The following is an 18,623-nucleotide window of genomic DNA, read 5'->3' on the forward strand; positions in this document are numbered from 1 at the left end:
GAAAGACACTAACAATATAGTAGCAGATCTACATCCATCTACCTAGGACTGGGGGGGGGAGTAACATAATGAGTATGTAAGACTCTTCTGCCTGAGGCTCCCTAGTCCCGGGTTCAATCCTTCAACCTCCCACACCACCATAAGCCAGAGCTGAACAGTGCTCTGGTAAAAAACAGGCAAACAAAACAGATCCACATTCAAGAAGAAAAGCAACATTTTGCTCTCAAGTTTAATGAAACAGTCCAATTTTTAGATATTTACATTTTAAACAACCACTACGCTGAGAGAAAAAGTGAACAAAAATTTCACCTGCATTTTTAAAAATCACTATAAAACAGGACTGCAAATACCACAGATATCAAAAAGTAAAAGCTGAATAGATCTGTGCAGAAAGTTTTTAATGGCCGTGGCAGGCCAATTACCCTCCACCGTTTCCTCTTCACACAGTGTTCCTTTTCTTCTAGGATCTGGAGCTACAAAAAAGACTCCTTCAAGCACAGTCTGTTCAAGAAATAGGCACATTTACAGAGCACTGTCCCACCCTGCCTCCCGCCGCAGTAGGGAGTCATTCATTCTCTAATGAAACACCATGCCCCAAGAAAAGAAAACAGGCCCACGAGGATAACAGACCTGGCTATCACCAACTTTCTCCGCTCCTCAGTGGTATATGGCTGCAGAAGAGGAATTCCTAACAACCTCACTTCTTCAAGCTTGGGGAATGAATTTAATTTGTCAATGTCCTCCCAGGATTGCAAACCTAATTTAAGAAACAGACTGTTTTAAGTAATTCCAGAAGAGCACAGCAAAGAGACGATAGAGAGCAAAACATGCTATTAATTTTTGATATGTTAATACGGCCATAGGCTAGGGGATCTGAAACTTTTCTCTAACAAAAAACAAGATGAATACAGCGAAACAACATAAAAATCTCCCACTGTCCTCTCCTATCCTTGTGATTCCAGTGGTCATGGAGAATGATCTTTATTCTCTAACCTCCAGTTCTCCTTTTTCCACTCAAGGGGCTTGTCAAGACAGCCACTGGTGATTTCAATAAACAAAATGTAAGCCATGATTACACAGTAAAAAAAAAAAAAGTGATGTGATAAAATCCTTCACTAAATAGAGCTTCAAAGGATGTAATTATTGATTAAAGATACTGTCATACTCAAAACATCCTAGCAAGTTCTAAAACGGGCCAATGCCAATAGAACCAGAAACTAAATACTATCTTTTTCATAGTATCCTCACTTTGGGGACAGGGAAAACAAATTCAAAAGTGGAAACAAACAAAAGCCAAAAACTTGAACTCTTGAGTAAGGGGAGCATGAGGCAAAATAAGACTATGTTGCCTTACCACTCATGAGGGGAGAGGTGGGGGAGAGAAAACTGACTAGCACATTGCTCAGCTCTGACATTTGGCAGTGTCAGGGATTGAACCTGGGGCCTCAGGCACACAAATACTGTGTTCTGATGCTGAACTATACATTCTCCCTCCCCACATCATTTAGTCTTAAAACAAAATTTCTCCCTGTATCACCCAAGTCAATACTTGGCACTGGGACAAACACTGTTCCTACAATAATGCAGTTGGTCTGTGTGTGTGTGTGTGTGTGTGTGTGTGTGTGTGTGTGTGCGCGCGCCTCCAGGGTTATCACTGGAGCTCGGTGCCTGCACTACGAATCCAATGCTCCTGGAGGCTATTTTTTCCCCTTTTGTTGCCCTGCTATTTACCATTGTTGTTGTTGTTATTGTTGTTATTGCTGTTGTTGTCATTGGATAGGACAGAGAGAAATCTAGAGGGGGGGGAAGACAGAGAAGGGAAGAGAAAGATAGACACTTGTAGACCTGCTTCACCGCCTGTGAAGTGACACCCCCCCACCCCCCTGAGGGTGGGGAGCCAGGGGCTTGAACCGGGATCCTTAAGCCGGTCCTTGTGCTTCGAGCCGTATGTGTTCAACCCGTTGCGCTACAGCCTGGACCCTGCAGCTGGTCTTTTTATAACACGTTCAGTCTCCTTCAAAGAACAGCTTACCCCTTCCTACTTCTTCCCACCTTCAGCCAGGAGAAAGGCAGAGGGACTTACTGAACCAGCCAAAGTCAGAACTCTCCTCTTCAGAACAGCATTTCCATCTGTTGGGTTGTTGGAAAAGTCATGAGGCATGTTTGCATAGAAAAACACAGAAAAAATATTTCATGACTTTTCCGACAACCTAGTAGGAGGAAAAGACAATAAGCTGTAGGGGCACTGAACTGGGAAGCAGACAGCTTCTTCAGTGTTAATGCCCTAGCAACTTCTATACTAAATTAAAACTGAATGTGTTTTCTCAAACTGTAGGTAGGAGTTGATTTCAGCTATGTGGTTATTTTAAGAAAAAGGTAGAAAGACAATGTCATTAGAATGAGGATGAAAGCTGAGACTGGAAGAAAATATTTGAAAGACAGACACATCTGATGAAAGATTGCTGTCGCAAGTACACAAAGAACTCTGAAAACTTAGTAATGAGAAAATCAGATACTTGATTTAAAAAGGGGGGCAGAAACCCTGAACATACACCTCACTAAAGAAGGGCTACAGATACCATGTGAGCACACGAAAAGATGTTTACCATCATCTGTCATTAGGAAACTGCAAGTTAAAACGAGATCCCCACATTCATCCGTGAGAATGGTCAAAATAAAAAGTGCTGACAATACCAACTGTTGAAAAGGGTACGGTGTAACATGAACTCTCTCTCATTCACTGCTAGTGGAGATTCGAGCAATTATACTCCTTGGTATTTACCTAAGTGAACTGAAAACATGCTCACACAGAAACCTGTACATGTTTACAGGAGCATTTATTAAAAGTTGCCAAAACTTGGAAACAATCATGATGTCTTTCCGTCTTTGAGTGGAAAGTCGGGCGGAGCCAGACAATAGACAGTGCCAACAATGAGCTGCTTGCTATTAAATGATGAAAAGCTACTGAGGAAACTTAAGTGTGTTCTAGTGAGTGAAAGAAACCAATATGGAAAGTTATATGCTTTAGGAGCTAAGCTATATGATATTTGGAAGAAGGCAAAACTGCAGAGATAAAAAGATGAGTTGGTGTCCACGGATTACAGAGAGATGAGCAGGGGCAGGGGCAGAAGCAGCACAGAGGACTGTTAGGACAGTGAGGACATCATATACCACACTACAATAGTGGGCATATGTCACTACACACTCATCCTAACTCAGAGAAATGCAACACCAAGAGCGAGCTCTAACAGATACACTATAGATTGGGTGACACTATAGATGTGTCAGTGTGGGTTCAACCTAAAATAATGTATCCATGGCTCAGAAGGTGGTGCAGTGGCTAACGTGCTGGACCTGAGAGCATGAGGTCCCAAGTTTGATTCCCAGTATCACATGTGCCAGACTAATGCTTTTGTTCTCTCAGAGATAATCAATCAATCAATCTGGGAAAAAAATGAAATACAAGAAGTTATCTTTTGGTGGAAGATACTCAGAGTCAAGGTTGTATATATGAGAGAGGAAGGGATGATTTTGATATGGCTATAACTCTGTTGTGAATCTAAAATCGCTTTAAAAACAAACGTATTAAAGGCGTAGAAACTGTAAAGTTTTATGAAAGACAAGAAAAAGTATTTGGAATGGATACAGGTGGGGATTTCTTAATCTAAATCCAGACAAAATGGTTTAGCTTATAATTTTTTCTGCTGTTTTTACTCTGCCTCTTACCATTCAAGTCATCACTTCATCCCACAGAATTACCCCTTAAATACATGAGACAGCTAACACAGTGCTACGCCACTTGAAATGTGTCATTTATGAAAACAAATCCTTTCAATCTAGTTAACAGGCCTGTGCTAGCCACCCCTGAAAAGCCAGCCTATGAAAAAGCAGAGCAGAAACGTGCCGTCAGGCCTGAGCTCAGACTGCGGTGCATGTGCCTCACCTGTACATGCCTGCAAAGGCCCGCACCTCACCTGACTTGTGGAGACTGATGGATCGCAGGTTAGGAAACAACCTGGCCAAGGAGTCGTCAGGCTCCTCAATAGCATTCACGTGATTGTTGGCCAGAACGAGGGTATCCAGTGAAGGAAACATAGCTCCTAACTTTCGTATCTCAGTCCAGTCTTGGAGGTTATTATCTGTTATATGCAGTAGCTTAAGGGAATGACAGCAAATAGAAGGACAAGACACTGTTTCATAGTCATTAAGGCACAGGAAGAGCTCCTCCAAACTGCAGGGAAGAAAGGAAATATTTCATTGGTTAAAGCAGTTACGTTTCTATTTTGCACTTATTTTCATTCATTCAATAAACAAGTTCCTACTATTACATGAGACTGCTTGGTGCTACAGAGAAAATATGAAGATGTCTTACTGCGCTAGCAGATAGCTGGGAAGACAAAACCTAACACACTTGGACCAGCAGAGAATTATACAGCCCAGTACTTAATTCTGTGCTTATATAATTAAGTGCTAAACTACTGGGTTGTCAGAAAAGTCGGGACACATTTTTGCATAGAAAAACACAGAAACATCAGGAAAGTATGCATACATGGCCTTGAAGGGGAAGAAGACTTGTGTAAGCAGAGAAGTGATACAAGACAATTCCAGAAACAATAGGAACATTTGCTTATTGCCACTGTTGGAGCTTCTATGCTCTAGACTTTTCCCCCCATAGAGAGAGAGAGAGATGAGAGAGACAGAGACACACACCACCACCAGAGAGTTCCCTGGTGCCACAGTGCTCCCACATGTTGTACAGGGGCTTAAACCCAGGTTCCCCCTTGGCAAATCAGGCTCCCTCCCAGGAGAGCTACCTGCCGGCCTTGAACACATGTTCAGAAACAGAAGTAGTAACTATGATTTACTGAATTCCTATCCTGTGTCCGGCTCTGTCTACTTTGCAGACAGTACTTCTACTTGTACAAGGCAGATGCAATAAAGCCCATCACATGGGCCAAAAAGAGTTCAAAGGGGTTAATTCGTTCATCAAAGTTTATTGGGTTGTCAGAAAAGCCATGAGGTATTTTGTCCATTTTTCTATGCAAACTTGGTTCACAAGTACCTGGTGATTAGTAAGTGGAACTGGTGTTTGAAAGCTCATTCTAAGAAGCCATGCTAGATGTTGCATACAGTGAGGAAACCATTCTTATTCGTGAGAGTGTGAGAACTAAAATGTAAAAAGCTGGGTGAGACCAGATTCTGAAAGCCTTTACTAATTCTCATACTTAGATAAGAAACTACAGCTTCATATATTTCTTCAGACTGCTTCCTTAGAATATTTATGTGGAGAGATAAAGACAGATATAAATAATACATAGCAAGGCATTTCTAAACTGATAAAGAAAAGTACAATTTCTTGCTTAAGCTAATGAAAATAGCACCAGGTCTATTTTCTCAGCAGACCAGCTGGGCACTTAATTATCTCAGAGCTAATATATTTTAGAGATACTATGATTTATTTTCTCCCAGAAAAAAGGACTGAGGCAAACTTCTGAAATCAGGTAATCAGAAGATTAAAATGGTCAAAGGTTGCGCTGATCAAGCAGTGGTAAATGCTTCTCAGGGATATTTTCTAGCCAAATGATGACATATCCTATGTCTTGGGCTATTCAGCACTGAGCAGGCATTGCAAGGAAAATGCTACTCGACTACCCTCATGCCCTCATTCGAATTACTTCGTTTTTCTAACCTCATTCTCCATTCACTCTGCAGTTCTAGTGTTTCTGAGGTGGGAGATCAGCAGTCACTCTAGGTACTAACACAGACGGCATCATAACGCCCTCTCCATCATGCTCTCTGGGCTTACTCTGGTAACTCCTGCAGTATCGTGTGGACTGTCTCCCAGGATGCTTTGCTGTTGTTGAGGACAAGTTTGCGAACCCCAGAGAAGGACCCAGCACACGTTCTTTCTAAAACCGATAAATTCAGAGGGTTGGAACTCAGGTTTAGAAACTCCAACTGGGGAACATTTGACACAATTTTACTGACCTAGGAAGGAAAAAAATGAAAGCGTGTCAGGTAGTAGTCATGCTTGTAAATGGCAATCACGCTGCAGAAAGCCCATGTGGGGGTCTCCACACAAAGGCCACCCCACTGAGGAGCCCTGCACGGTGAGGGTGCACATGGAAGAGCTTAAGTAATTTCAATAAATCTTGGCACACACTTTGATCTTTTTTATGGAATGGTGATATCACTGAAAAATAACAGCACCTTTGGCAAGATTTAGATTCTGCTCTCTATGTATTCACTTTAACACATGAAGAAAAGGTAGTTTAGATGACTCCCTTCCTTCCTTCTTTCGCTGGAACTATGAATGTACTTTTTAAAATTCTACTTTTTAACTGACTAGGACAGAGAGAAATTGAGAGGGGAGGGAGAGGTAGAGAGGGAGAAAGCAAGACACCTGCAGACCTACTTCAGCACTCATGAAACACCCCCCCCTGCAGGTGGGAAGTGGGGGCTTGAACCCAGGTCCTTGCACATGTTACCATGTGCACTTAACTAGGTGCACCACCATCCAGCCCTCTGAGACGACATTTTAAGCTACAGCACTTCAAAGAGCTGGGATTGGGTCGTGGAACTCTTCTGTTTCAAGACTTACTCAACTTTAAAAATATATTTACTCAACCAAAAATCACCCATGATATACAATTAAATAGGTAATATGATCATCAGTTAACTGATTGAGTCAACAACTAGGCAGACAAAAAAGAACAACCATGAGCATTTAGATTCTCTTTCCTGAAGGGTACTACCTTTTTGTGATATAGCATAGTTCACTAAATTCTCAAACAACTTAGGTATGATATCCATTTGTAATTGAGGAAACTGAGATTCAGAGATATGTAATTACACTAGGGATTCACATTCATGAAAGCCAAATCTGGGGTTAAAAAGTTAGAAGTGGAGAAGCAATTACAGAAGCCAGATCTTCCACCTTCTGCATCCCACAATGACCCTGGGTCCACACTCCCAGAGGGATAAAGAATAGGAAAGCTATCAGGGGAGAGGATGGGATATGCAGTTCTGGTGGTGGGAGTTGTGTGGAGTTGTACCCCTCTTATCCTATGGTTTCTGTCAGTGTTTACTCTTTATAAATAAAAATTAGAAGTGTTTTTCTTTCCAGTGTCTACGACTAGTCATGGATAAGCAAAGGTAAAGGAGCAGCAGCAGGAGGAGGAGGCAGAGGCTTGAAATGAGCGCTGAAGTCTAGTAAGCGTACTTAGTATCCAACGGCAATACCCGGCAGAGAGGAAAGTCAGGAGACAAGGAGCAGGACAGAGTAATTAGGGTTGCTTTTAGAGCCAAAAAAAAAAAAAAAAAAAAAAAAAAAAAAAAAACCAGGTTCAACCCAGATCAGAAAATGTCATATAACTGTGTGGTTTCAAACAAGCTACTCAACTTTTCCAAATGCCGGTTTCCTCATAGGGTAAATAGTACCCATCTATTTCAGGGGGTTGTTGGCATGATGTCCAATGTATTTATAAGCCTAGTGACTGGTACATCTTTTAGAAAAACCTTCCCCTGCCTACTACCCAGCAAAATGTGTCTCTGGAAAGACAGGCACAGCACTTACCTAGCTTCACTAGTGCATGGTGAACATGTAACGTCTACTGAATAAATTAATCACACAACAGAATTCAAAAAATCTAACTACTACTAACATGAAAATATAGTGTGAACTAAAATCTCACCCAGGCTACATGTCAGAGTCACTGTTAGAATGTAAACAAATGTACTGATTCTACTATAATGAGAACCAGCAGCTTCAGAGATGAGACCTGACTGGCTGCTTCTCTTTAGAGCTCCATACATACTGCCGAAAGAGAACCCAGGACTTGGAACTATAGAACAGAAAGTAAAATAATGCATATTTTACACTGGACTACTTACTGTGCAACAGGAAGGAGGATCTAAAATCATCAAGAAGTGGACTAATAAGCCAGTTCAGAAAAGTATGCCAGAGGGCACTGTCTGCACACACACTATTCCACCTGCTCTGTACCTCAGCCTTTTGAAGTCATACCATTTTTATCCTCATACAAATGGAAGAGATGAGCTATTTTTTACAGCAAGTGTACCAGGTTTCAGTTTTAAAAGTAATGAATTTGGGCTGGAGAGACAGCATGGTGGTTATACTACTGATTTTCATGTCAAAGGCTTTGAGGTCTTTGGTTAAATCCCCAGCACCATCAGAAGCCAGAGCTGAGCAGTGTAGTGGTTTAAAAAAAAATGAATAAAGTAATAAATTCATACTAGTCTACAAAATTTCTCCTCTATGGTCCTCTTTGTGAGCAGACAGAACCAAGTATGTGTACGACATATGGCCAGAATTTGGATTGTAGTCTTTCCAACACAGCTAAACAGTTCGTGCAGGAATCAGCCCGTTACTGCATCCTACAACCTGACTTTATTCATAAAAATGACCAGCTACACGGTCTCTCTCTTTTTAAGGGAAAAAAAAAGTATGAAAAGGAATTGTTCTCCAACCACAGCATGAGAAGTAGCAGCTGCCATAGTAAAAACAAAAAAAAAAAAAAAAGAAAAAAGGAAAAAAACACCAAAACTCATTTTATTTTTATCATAGAGAGAAAAATACCAAAACAGTTAACTTCAAGATTTTTTTAAAAAAGATTTTCTTTTTTATTAATTTATTTTATCTACTTATTGGACAGAGACAAGGAGAAACTGAAATGGAAGGAGGAGGAGATAGGGAGGGAGAAGCAGAGACACCTGCAGCCCTGATTCACCACTTGGGAAGCTTTCCCCCTCCAGGTGGGGGCTAGGGGCTTGAACCTGGGTCCTTGTGCAATGAAATGTGTACACAGCTGGGTGTGCCACCACCTGGCCCCAACTTTAAGATTTTGGGACAAGTCTAAATATTAGCAGGTATACAAGTAGTCATCTACACCTAGACCACTGTCTGATAATAACAGGTTTTGAGATAGCAACTTATTAGCCCTAATAAAATAATATCCTGGGAGCTGGTTGGTAGCACACCAGGTTAAGCACACATAGTGTAAAGTGCAAGGACCTGCTCAAGGATCCTGGTTCAAGTCCCTGGCTCCCCAACTGTTGGGAGGTTGCTATCCAAGTGGTGAAGCAGGTCAGCAGCTATTTATCTTTCTCTCCCCTTCTCTGTCTTCCTCTCCCCTCTCAATTTTTCTGTCCTATCCAACATCAATAACAGTAGCAGCAACAACAACAACAGTGGGGGAAAAAAAGATGGCCTTCAGGAGCAGTGGCTTTGTAGTGTGGGCACCAAACCCCAGCAATAACCCTGGACGCAGTATATATATATATATATATATATATATATATATATATATATATATATATATATATATATATATCTCCATCCTAAGATAAAACTGGAAACCCTAAAAAGATGAAAAACTGTACAGCAGTCAGGAAAAGTAGGAAAAACTACATGCCATTGATATATTTTATTTAAAAGGATGAAATTAAAAGTTATTTCTTGGATGACCTTATATCAGTGATAAGATTCTAGAAAACACTGTATCTGTTACATACAGTAGATTTAATTATAGTGGGACTATATCGTAAGGGCAACGGCTGACTGATGTTCAGTGTTTACAGGGTAGTGTACTCACTTCCCTTTTTCAAATTCCAAAATTAAACGAAAACAAAACCACTCCTCTAATAGGAGTTAGCTTAGTAAACTTATGTGTGGAAAGAGAGAGAGCAAGAAACCTGGTTCACCTTTTCCATACCCACAATTCTATGATTTAACAGGGAGCTTCTTAAAAGGAAGAAATTCAAGTTTTAAGAAAAATGGGGGGGGGGTTTGCAAGATAACAATCTGTGATTTATACTCAAGCTATTCTCTACCTCACCTGAGTGGTTAATCCCTCCCTCCTTTCAATTAATTCCCTCCTTTGTTTAATTTCTTTTATAAAATGGTTTTGATAAGGAAAGAAGAATGAGATACTTTGGGAAAAGGTCAGACAAATATCTCCTTGGTAGAAACTCAGGTCAAAAATTAAAGAATGCATTTTTTAAATATAAATGCCCAACTTGAGATTGGAGGAGACAAATCCCCCCCCCCCCACCATCAAATGTACTGTCCATATTTCTCACTCAGATTTGCCTTCATGTCCAGGTATGGTCACCAGTAGTTGAAAAAGAAGCCATTCCTAACTTAGTGCTCAAAGTGCTAAAAGAACAAACTGTATCACTGTGCTCCACACTAACATCAAATACTGGTGAAACCCAACTTCATTAATGGCCAGGAACAAGTAATCTTTCCAGTAGCCAGATAAATTGGTCACAAGGAGTTGAAATAGACCATCTTATCTTAAAACCATGATCTAGGCTGGTAAGATACTTAACCTGGGAGAATCCTTGCTTTGCCACCAAAGTTGGAGCCCAGTACAGTGCCTGCTACAGTGTTGGGGAGCTTTGGTGCTATGATATTGTTCTCTCTCTCTCTCTCTCTCTCTCTCTCTCTCTCTCTCTCTCTTCCCACCTGAAAGTTGACTTGGAGCACTGTCTGCAAATGGACTGTAGAGTCCATGCAGGACTACAAAGGCTGAGTACAAGCACAGTACAAGGATACATATAATCTTTGGGCTATTTAGAGCAGTGTGACTTGGGAAACACTCAGTGTAAACCTTGGTCTAAGCAGAGATCCTATATTTGCATAAACTGTTCTTCTGAGGTAGTAACTGCATCATTACTAGACTGTCCCCACCAGTTAGCAAAAGCTTATGTACATGGTCAAGAGCCGAGTACAAATCTTTGTGAAATTATTGCTCCCAAAGAAACAAATCTAGGGAAATCAGCCTATAAACATAGCAGTGGAAATGATTTCAAGGAGTATGCTATTTGACTTGTCACCCATGCAGGTCAAACATCTCAGCAGAAGGTCAGCAGTGGGATCGTGGTAAGAATCATGGGTAGGGGGAGTCGGCGGTAGTGCAGCGGGTTAAGCGCACGTGGCGCAAAGCACAAGGATAAGCAAAAGGATCCTGGTTTGAGGTCCCCACTCCCCACCTGCAGGGGAGTCGCTTCACAGGTGGTGAAGCAGGTCTGCAGGTGTCTGTCTTTCTCTCCCCCTGTCTTCCCCTCCTCTCTCCATTTCTCTCTGTCCTATCCAACAATGACAACATGATAATAACAACAATAATAACCACAACAACAATAAAAAAAAGAATCATGGGTAGGAAGGATTAACAAGGTAGTTAGCTGTTTTTGCATCCATGCACTGTAGAAAGAACACACGTGCCAGGTGCCTCAAAGGGCCAAGAAGGAACAGACTATCATTTAATGAAGTAAACTATATTAGTTTTCTGCATAAGTGAACCAACAATTAAATACATGCACAGAGATTATAAGTACTTAGAAAGCAAGGAAAATGCATCTCCAAGGCTTCTGGTAAATATCTTATCAAAATAGGGACTATAACTGAGAGCACAGCTGCCAGATTAAATACAACTATGAAGAGGATAAATATGCAGAAAAACTAGAGAAAACGAGGTTGTACATTTTTCTCTTAAATAAGAATATTTTCAAATTTTATAGCATTTAATATCTACAAACTGCCTTCATGATTAATTTTATGGACAGCTCTGTGTATGGAAATTAAGCACCAAAGGATGAAATGAATGTCTTTTTTTTTTTTCCCTCCAGGGTTATTGCTGGGCTCGGTGCCTGTACCATGAATCCACTGCTCCTGGAGGCCATTTGTTCCCCCTTTTGTTGCCCTTGTTGTTGTAGCCTTGTTGTGGTTATTATTATTGCCATTGTTGATGTTGTTTATTGTTAGACAGGACAGAGAGAAATGGAGAGAGCAGGGGAAGACAGAGAGGGGGAGAGAAAGACAGACACCTGCAGACCTGCTTCAGCACCTGTGAAGCGACCCCCCTGCAGGTGGGGAGCCGGGGGCTCGAACCGGGATCCTTAATCCGGTCCCTGCGCTTTGCGCCACATGCGCTTAACCCACTGTGCCACCGCCCGACCCCGAAATGAATTTCTTAACACCAAAGGAAACGCCGGAGAGCATGACCTTGATCCATCCTCAAGACATAACCACATATTCACTGAAGCCATTAAGAAACATGTGTCTGCCTCAGATGCGGGGGGGCAGATGATAAATAGCAAACAGTCTCTAAGCTTACAGCACGGTGGAACACTGTCAGGTAAGCATAAACTGTTATTATGAGTGCTCCACTTCATGAGAAGTCCTTTCACAGCAGCGTGACACAGGCACTGGGACAGTCTGAGTCTGCCTGAGTGAGAGTCAGGGAATGCTTCACAGGAATAGCAACTTGGGCCAGCCAAGTGCTGGATATATAGGAAGTGGCTAGGCAGACAAGAGGCCAGAAGAGAGTGGTAGATTGAGAATGAATAAAAGCCAGGAAGCTTTTCAGGTGAGAATTCATCGTGGGTAGAAATAAAACGTGTTTGGTTAGAGATAGAGATAATGCTCTAGGAACAGCAATGGGACATATGAAAGAGGGCCAGAGTTCAAACCTTAGACTCCGGAAAGCAATGAAGAGCAACCAAAGGACTTCAAACATGTTATGATCGTGCTTTGCTTATTAAAAGGAATCTGGAAGCACTACAGAAACTAGCCTTTGAGGAAGCAGGATAAAACCAGAGGCATGAAAACTCACTAGAAAGGGTTTCTAATAATTCAAGCAAGAAATAAAGAGTCCAAACAAAGGCAGGAGAATGATCAAGCAGGAAGAGCCATTTTTTGTTCCTAAGGGCAGTTTCACCAGGTAACGCTATACATTGATATCTAGTATTAAGAAAGGATATTATAAGAATTGTATTTGTATACTTGGGCTAGAGCCACTCTGAGATCAAAAGCCATCAGTTAAGTCAAATCACCAAAGGGACATGGTAGTATAAGGAAAAATACTAACATATTTGGGATAAATTTTAGTAATGATATTTTTATAATCTTAGTTTCAAGCTTACACAAATTTTATGTCAACTTGTAGTGATAAAGATTGAGGTAGCAGCAGAGCACAGGATATGTAAACTAATGACACAGCAGTAAGTTTAATGTACTGTCAGCGGCTTAAACCTCTGTAGTCTCATTAACCTTTGGATGACTGGAATAAAAGCTCTTCACTGCATTTCACATTAATGAAAAACAAATTAGCAATAACAAAACTAGCTGTAAAGCCCCCAAAGAAACAGCTGGAGTGGTCAATTATTTATCCTGAGACACAGAGACAGGAAGATTATCAAGTGAGACCCAGAATTCAGTAGAGTCCACAACCACATAGGCAATAATCTAATGGTCGTTGCTACAGTTCACCAAAATGCTGCAGTATAAAAACTTTACCTCATGCCAGTCTTCAAGTTTGTTGTCAGAGAGATCTAGTTCTGACACGTGAGCACAGAAGGCAGCAATTTCCCTTTCATCTCCTGCACAAGTGATTCCACAGCTGTTCAACACCAGTATACTCGGGAGGTTGAGGCGATCTGAATCACAAGGGAAATAAAACACTTTCCAATTAGTCTAAAGCTTGTCCACTTAGACTCAGCTCCTGGGAATCAAAGTCTAAGTCCACAGGAGCTGGAAAATACAGGATATGATGAGTCTCAAGAGTACTGAATTCTAAGGAAAGACAGCAAATATGGCCCAGGAGGAGACTAAAAGTACTGAACTAGGACCAGAGGAAATAACACAGTGGTTTACAGAACAGACTTTCATGCCTGATACACCAGAGGTCCTGGGTTCAGTCCCTAGTACTATATATTTACATTTGCATACCCATTATAGTTCTTTTTTAAATGCAATCTTGGGGGGGGGGGGAAGAGAGGGTTCCCCAGTGAAATGCAGAGACTAGAGTTTAATCCCTCCAGCTACTCCCACAACCTCATAACCACATGTGTAGGAAGATTCACAACAGTGGAGCAGAAGTCCCTGGAGACATAAACATAGATTTGGGGAGTGGTACAAACTTTGGTGATGGGTGGGTACAGTGGGAAACAACTGAAGGAAATATGTGGAGACCTGACCTCCCTAATCTCATGGGAAGAGATTATCTTGCTGAAAGGGAAAAAGGGAAACCCATTACCCACACAGGAATTTATCCCTGCCTACATCTAACATTTTCAACCAGAATTCAAACAATACTGATGCCCAGGCCGAAATATACTGGACATTTCCAACTAGAATTCAGCCATAAAACTTGACAATGTTGACTTTCAGGGACCCCTAGGCCAAAAGCAAACAAGTCCTGAACAATATAAAAACGCTCCCAGACTCCCCTGGGCACGGCCCTCCACTCTAGGCCCCCTAACTGGCCATGGAAAGTCTGCCACTCCTAACTCCCCTGATTAAAGCTTTTCTTTATCTGCTTTCCCAACTCTGCTTACCTTATTTTACGCCTCGTAACTGAATACTTTACTGCCACACAAACCTAACAACAGTGACATTTAAAATGTGAAGTTAAAAGGTACTTGCAGGTGCCTCTATTTCTATCTCCCCCTTCTCTCTCAATTTCTCTGTCCTAGCCAATAAAAGGGTAAAAATGGCTGCCAGGAGCAGTGGATTTGTAGTATATATTTGGCACCTAGCCACAGTGATAACCCTGGGAGAAATAAAGAAAGAAAAATTAAATAAAGAAAATTAAAATTAAAAATTAAATAAAAGAAAAAAGAGCCCAACCACTCTTTATTATTATTTATTTACTTATTGGATAGAGACAGCCAGAAATTGAAAGGAGGAGGGAAGATAGAGAGGGAGAGAGACAGAGAGACACCTGCTTCACCACTTGAAAAGCTTTCCCTCTGCAGTTAGGGACTGGGGGCTCGAGCCCGAGTCCTTGTGCACGGTAGCATGTGCACTCAACCCCGCCCCTTAACTGCTCTTTCTTTATACCTAAAAGGACACATAAAGGTGGTATTTTATTAATGGAAATCTCAGACTATGGTTTTACAACTCAGTATTGGTCAATATCCAACCTGTCAGAAAAGGACTGGATTCTGAAAAACAACTGTCAAGTCCGATGGCTTTCTGCCATCCCAGTGTATGTGGAGTGCTAATAGTTCTATCAAGAAATAACAAACACTCAGTAACCTTTGGATGTAGGGACTCAAAGCACTGTTCAATACTAATGGCCCATAATTACAAAGAACTACTTCCAAGAACTGCTAATCACTACATTAAGCTAAATGCAAAGAAAAAGCACACCCTGCACATTTCTAGAAGCAGATCTTTACTGACATCACACTCCATCTCCTGAGATGGCTTTATTTCCTCTTTAAGGAGATTCAACATTCTCGAAGGGTTGCTTCCAAGTCTCACACATAGCCTTGGAGCCTTTCAGATGTTAACTAACTCTTGTCTAACTTGTTTTCCAATCACCATGCCACTCATTTGACTCCCTACAACCTGCTTTGTGTGGCATCTTTGTAAATGTGAATAACTTGCATTTGAAGCAGACTGTTAGGACCTGAGGGCATAAGTCTGTCTTTTACTACTCTGTGTTGTCCGAGTTCCTTGAAAATATATGTGTTTGAAATATTATCAGTTTTGTGCTATTAGAGCAACTAAACTGCTTCTGGCAAGCCTGGAAGGTATGTTTGTTTTTTTTATTAATTTTTTTTTCCCTCCAGGGTTATTGCTGGGCTCGGTGCCTGCACCATGAATCCACCGCTCCTGGAGGCCATTTTTCCCCCTTTTGCTGCCCTTGTTGTTGTAGCCTCCTTGTGGTTATTATTATTGCCATTGTTGATGTTGTTCGTTGTTGGATAGGACAGAGAGAAATGGAGAGAGGAGGGGAAGACAGAGAGAGGGGGAGAGAAAGACACCTGCAGACCTGCTTCACCACCTGTGAAGCAACTCCCCTGCAGGTGGGGAGCCGGGGGCTCGAACCGGGATCCTCACGCTAGTCTTTGCGCTTTGCGCCACATGCACTTAACCCACTGCACCACCCCCCAACCCCCAGTATGGGGTTATTAAAAGACAGCAAGAGACAAAGATGATCTGAGTTGTCAATCACAATGAAGTCATCGTTCACATGGCTGTGTTTTGGTTTAACGTGCTAGGCAGACTAGGGGAACAAGTGCTGTATGCCCCGTCCTTCTTACCTTTCATAGGAGAGCCCTGAGGCATGGCCGGAACGTGGACTCCCATCCCAGGCCCACGGCGGTAAGGAAAGTTTTCAGGACTATATTTTTCACATAATACTTGCATAAAACTTCTTCCGCTAGGCTGATCCATCTTCCTTTCCTAAGGTTCTATAAGAAATCAGGAAACCATCAAAATTACTTATTTACTTCCAAATGAGATGTCTACGGTGGGGCACTGAAGAGACACCAGGCAGAATCTCCGCCCCAAGGAACTTAGGCTGCAGCGAGAGCTTCTGATTCCGGGAAGCCACATGTGTAGACCAAAGACAGCAGTATGGTTCAGTGTGTGACAGTAGCACTGTAGATTAAAAATACTATAAGACATAGAAGGTGATTAATTTCCTTAAATGTAGTAAGAAGTCTTCTGGCTGGTGTGTAGGGTTCCCAGGTGGTAATAGAAAAAAGGGCTGTAAGGGAAGGTGTATGTTACAGGACACACTAAAGATGAGTCTTTGTATAGTTGCTCCTCCAAATTCATCCTCTCCTTCCACAGTGCAACAATGTAACTGTTTACATAACTACTATTCTTTAAAAACGAGAGTATAACTAAGTTCTGATTGATGAGACGGAAAGTATTCTGTGACAGCTTCTAAGAACTATCCTTGAAAGATAGCCAAAGTGTGCCCCTTGTCTTCCTGTCTCTTGCTCAGTTCGAATGCCTAGAAACATCTGGCCCTTGGGCTGTGAGCCCAGGGAGCACACCAAGGGGAAGATCAAGACCTGAGCAGGACCTAAGCTCCAGAGGATTTTACAGGACCAGGCTGCTACACCAGTGCTGGACTGTATCTCAGTAAATCTCATAGATAACTAACCTTTGACTTAAGACACTGTTCTCGATTCTTCATTTAATTACAAATGAGCCCAATCCTAACGCTGATGATCGTTTCTTTTAGTTTTGAAATAGGGTAGAGTGTCTTGAGTAAAACACAAATCTAATTATGGATGGGCTACAAATTTCTTCTCAGGCCTAGAATAAAAATTTGAAACAGACATAAAAATAAAAGTGGCCATTAGCTTTAATCTTGGTCCACTTCCTAGATAACCAATACTGGACTGATACACTTTGTGAAAATCAACTCATAAATGCCTAGAGCAGAACACTCACTAAGCTCATGTCTTTATGCTGACCAAAAGTTCTGTCTGCCCAACCCACTGAATTTCATACTACGGGATGTATTTCACAATGAGCATGCCAGGAGATAACTCGGAAACACAGAGCTGCCCTCTGCCAGGATCCCCGTCTCTGAGTTTAGGGCTAGCACCGGATCTAGCACAAGGCAGCCTGTCCGCCTGCCCGCCTGCGTCAGTAGAGTGGTAAGTGCTAGATGCTATCCTCTACCAAGCACTGGCTGTGTCAAAACTGAACTGTATATCTTCACCTGGGACTTCAGGAACCTTCAGGTGGAAAGGATCTTTCTCAGAGGAAACTTATGGCCAACAGCAGACAACACAGAGCAGGTGCTAGGCCACTAGTGACAGGCACAAGGCTCTTAATCAAAGACCTGTCTCAAGCAGAATGTCAACAGATTTTGAGGAAAGTTTAACAGAAAGTCAAAGTTACGGTGCTATCTTCCATACAACTGGGAGTTAAAAGAATAAAAAGTGTGTGAAACTATCAGTGTCAAGTAATAATCATAAATTTCAGAACCACTAACTTGCCTTGCAATCCAATGGCAACTTTTACATACAATTTAAATACATAAACTTGGCAGTGGTAAGACTGTCAAAGAAGCCCTAGTAAGCAGGCAAGCAGGTGAATCTGATAGTTATTCCTCATGGCCCTGCTGCAACACTCCTCCCACACTGCACCCTCCCCACCCCCATCCTCGTTTCTGTCTGAACACTTAGAAACAACCCCAGGTGCCTGCCTCATGGGTCATCTTCCAGGTTATTCTATGGGAACAGCTTTCCAGGAATGCAGATAGCAACGAACTAATACACAGGTTTTGAGTTAGAACATTAAGATTGCAAAATGGAGCTGTAATACAAATCTTTTCCAAGCCTGCTGGGGCGGTTTGAGGAAGAACAGTAGGTGGGAAAGAAAAACTGAAAACCAAACAGAATAAAAAACGAGGAAATACAGGATGGGAAAAGATCTTTAACTGGAGCTGTCACAAAGGTCTTTGGGGAGTGGGGAGGGTAGTCTGTGACTTTCTGGAAAGAACAGGTGTCAAATTAAATCTGACTGCCTCTACAGTTGGCAGTGTTCTACTGCATTTGTAAAAGTGATCTGAACAGGTGCCTGAAGCTAGGGAGCCAGGAATCTTGGGAGATGCTGACTAGGCCCATTACCAACTTGTAGAGTATGACTATCAGAATTTCAAACTTCTTGTGCTTGACATCCTGATTATAATATGCTCTTGTAAAGTACTTGGGAAAAGTCAGGATAGAAGAGAAGGCTGGAGAATAAGGTGCTCAAGTCCACTGTGTTCACGTTAGCCAAACAGATTAACAGCAACAACTGAACATCCAGCCACCTGATCGTCCTCAATTACTATAAAACA

At 41.8% G+C, this 18,623-nt stretch overlaps 1 protein-coding gene across 2 annotated transcripts in view; it reads right to left on the reverse strand.

Annotated features, from left to right (window-relative positions):
- TBCEL (tubulin folding cofactor E like) overlaps window positions 1–18,623 on the reverse strand; it is a 70,952-nt gene that overhangs the window by 31,681 nt on the left and 20,648 nt on the right. For both annotated transcript variants that reach the window (XM_060179890.1, XM_016188368.2), the window contains exons 2-6: window positions 16,078–16,227; window positions 13,322–13,461; window positions 5,807–5,988; window positions 3,975–4,231; window positions 631–757 (exon numbers count right to left, since the gene is read on the reverse strand). In XM_060179890.1, the coding sequence (XP_060035873.1) occupies window positions 631–757; window positions 3,975–4,231; window positions 5,807–5,988; window positions 13,322–13,461; window positions 16,078–16,210 (839 nt within the window). In that variant the 5' untranslated portion in view covers window positions 16,211–16,227. The remainder of the gene's footprint in view (window positions 1–630; window positions 758–3,974; window positions 4,232–5,806; window positions 5,989–13,321; window positions 13,462–16,077; window positions 16,228–18,623) is intronic.

The sequence above is a fragment of the Erinaceus europaeus genome, chromosome 20 (genome assembly GCF_950295315.1).
Source record: "Erinaceus europaeus chromosome 20, mEriEur2.1, whole genome shotgun sequence".
Classification (NCBI taxonomy): Eukaryota; Metazoa; Chordata; class Mammalia; order Eulipotyphla; family Erinaceidae; genus Erinaceus; species Erinaceus europaeus.